Below are 2572 nucleotides of genomic sequence, written 5' to 3' on the forward strand. Positions count from 1 at the left end.
TGCAGCCACGGGATATGTCCCCACACTCTAAGCTTGCTCCTTCTGCTTCTTCAGCAGCTCCCTCAGCTGCTCGATCTGGGCAGTCACGCTGCTCTTGGCGGTACCACCTGCAGCAGTGTACTGCTCCACGCTGCTGACAATGTTGAAGACCTGGGAGACATCGCTGGCAAACAGGGGGCTGGGGAGGCAAAGAGAAGAGATATCAGTGGGGAGCGATGGGCGCTGCTTGATGGCTTTATACTGCCTGTGGAGAGGATAAGGGAGCTGAGGCTGAGCCTTTTTCCAAGGGGAAAAGCCACTTGAAGCTTTGCTTCTGCACTTCTAGTGCCTGACAGGAGCAATTCATGGCATACCAAAGACACAGCTGCAAGGGCAGAGTGAGGAAGTCTGAAGCCAAACTCCTCTACAGTGCTGGTGCCTCCCGGTCAAGGCATGACTTTCTCCAGCCCCTCCCAGTACCTGTGGCCCATGCCCTGCTCAAGTCAAAAGGCAGCACTGTTGTCTCCCTCAGCAAACTTCAGTTCATACAAGCTTGGCAGTAGCAGCAATGATATTTAGACCAGGAAGAATTTATCAAGCCCAGGGTATGTGCAGAAGGGGACCATAAGGAAGCCAGGCTGACACCCGCCTTTTGAGGGTATCTATGGTAAAATAATAGTGATGCAAACCTGATGCTCTTCAGGTCCTCCAGGGTGAGATTATTGATGGTGATGCCTTTAGTCTCAGCAAGGTGGACGGCCTTCCCAGAAGCAGTTTGGGCTTGTCTGATTGGCATCTGCAATGAGAAACAAAGAGCACAGTCAAGTAACCAGGCAACTGAGGTGCAGACTTCGGCAAGAATAGATGTGCTCTCATTTTGGTTGATTTGTTTTTAAATAGTGAAATGAAATCTGAATCCTTGTTTTCTGGGGTGCGAAGAGGGGAGGCATTAGGATGTAAAATTCCACCTGTAAATTACTATCAAGTCCACCCGGCAGCAGTTCCACTACTTGGGATACATGTAAAGAATGTGTTTCCAGCTCTCGTGTTTGTTGACCCACACTGACCATCACCTGGGGACAGAACAGAAGGCCTCATCTCAGGCCCTCACTGAGCAGTATTCTGTATCCAAAGAAGTCAGAGCTCCCAAGCCTTCCTCTGATACTTACTCCTTTACGAACCAAGTAGAGAGCCAGATCAGTAGCCAGCAACTCAGGGGTCAGAGCCTTCTCCATGTTCTCCTTGTTGATCTGCAGAGAGGAGAGGCAGAGGGAGATGTTATCATCAGCTGCTCACTGGGAACAAATCAGTGGTCTCAGTGAGTGGACGTCATCAAGGAGGGACCAGGCTCTCCAGAGACTTTCTGGCCAAGTGTATCTGAGCTGCCAGTGGTGGAGGCCATAACAAGCAGTAGGAGCAAGTAAGTCATCATGTTAGGACCAGTCTGGAGCTCTTACACACAGAATATGTCCTTCAACCACATTCAGTAATGAGAGGCTGAAGCCTTACCTGGAGGGTAGAAATCACTCCGGTGGCAACCTGGAGCACAGCAGTCAGGGTGTCCACAACATCAAAGACAGCTTCCTTGTCCTCCTGTGTGAGAGCATGGATGGAAATTGCTGTTAGATTAATTGATGCAGTGAAAAAGCCCACCAACATGAGCAGCCTGGCCAGCAGAGCGGGTACATCATCATAGAGGCTTAGGCTGGGTGTGATCTACAGCATGCAGTACCTCAGCTCCAGTTTTTATCATCTTGCACACAAGTAGCACCCATGCACAGAAATGTAGTGCAAGAGACTTCTCTAGAGCAAGAGACAACTGTGTCTCTTCAGAGAACTGGAGTGAAAACTAATATCTGTTTTACCTGCAGATCCTTGTTGTAGGTGCTTGGAAGTCCTTTCAGAACCATGAGAACAGCAGCTAACTGCAGAGAGAAACAGGTATGGCAGTTGGCTAGTTAATTTTTACACAGAGACATGAAGAAGGAAGGATCTTCAGTCCCAAAATGAGCAGTGTCCCTGCCCCTCTTCTATCTTTAACAGGCTCACCCGTCCAAACACACGACCAGCTTTGCTGCGGATCAGTTCCAGGCTATCAGGGTTCTTCTTCTGAGGCATCAGGCTGCTGCCAGTGCTGGAAGAAAGGTGTTGGGAGTGAAATGGTGAGCAAGACCCCAGTCTGTGCAGATGCAGCCTAAGACAGTCATGCAGCACGCTGGCCCAGCCCTGCAGAAGTGACTTGTAGCACCCCTTGACTGGACGCCTGGCGCAGTGTAGGAAAGCAGTGAAGTGCATGCACAGAGTTTCTCATGTTTCCCAAAGCAGAGTCTTTGGTTTTGCAGTCCTGTCTGGAGCTACCACTCCAGAGGTGCTGCTTCTCAGAGGAGGCAAAACAGAGGCTTCTCCCCAGGGCCCTCCATAGGAGGTGTGAGCAGGCAGGACTTGTTTTTGTGTGCCCTCAGAGAGGGAGGGCAGTGGCTGTGCCACGCTGAGAGACAGGAAGTCTGTTAGTACTGCAAGCCCTGGCTGTTCTGGGAAGGGCTTTGGCAGGAATTCCCAGCAGAGAAGGAAGTTCTCTGTGCCTGCTCTTTTA

General features: G+C 50.5%; 1 protein-coding gene across 1 annotated transcript; it reads right to left on the minus strand.

The window, feature by feature from the left end:
- Positions 1 to 18: 18 nt before the first annotated feature.
- Positions 19 to 2197, minus strand: LOC110390594 (delta-1 crystallin-like). Its single transcript, XM_021381980.1, has 6 exons — positions 2029 to 2197; positions 1845 to 1904; positions 1489 to 1572; positions 1149 to 1229; positions 669 to 775; positions 19 to 178 (listed from the first exon to the last, which is right to left on the minus strand). Exons 1-6 carry the CDS (start codon positions 2095 to 2097, stop codon positions 28 to 30), a joined length of 552 nt encoding a protein of 183 aa, XP_021237655.1. The 5' UTR covers positions 2098 to 2197; the 3' UTR covers positions 19 to 27.
- Between the last annotated feature and the right edge of the window lie 375 nt (positions 2198 to 2572).

Source organism: Numida meleagris, unplaced genomic scaffold (assembly GCF_002078875.1).
Source record: "Numida meleagris isolate 19003 breed g44 Domestic line unplaced genomic scaffold, NumMel1.0 unplaced_Scaffold1415, whole genome shotgun sequence".
Taxonomy (NCBI): domain Eukaryota; kingdom Metazoa; phylum Chordata; class Aves; order Galliformes; family Numididae; genus Numida; species Numida meleagris.

Excerpts from the sequence above, each read along its gene's own strand:
- LOC110390594 (XM_021381980.1), bottom strand. The coding sequence starts at position 2,097 with ATGCCTCAGAAGAAGAACCCTGATAGCCTGGAACTGATCCGCAGCAAA. Across the intron at positions 1,573-1,844 it reads CCTACAACAAGGATCTGCAG|GAGGACAAGGAAGCTGTCTT; the intron begins GTAAAACAGATA and ends GCTCTCACACAG. Across the intron at positions 1,230-1,488 it reads GAGTGATTTCTACCCTCCAG|ATCAACAAGGAGAACATGGA; the intron begins GTAAGGCTTCAG and ends TCCTCTCTGCAG.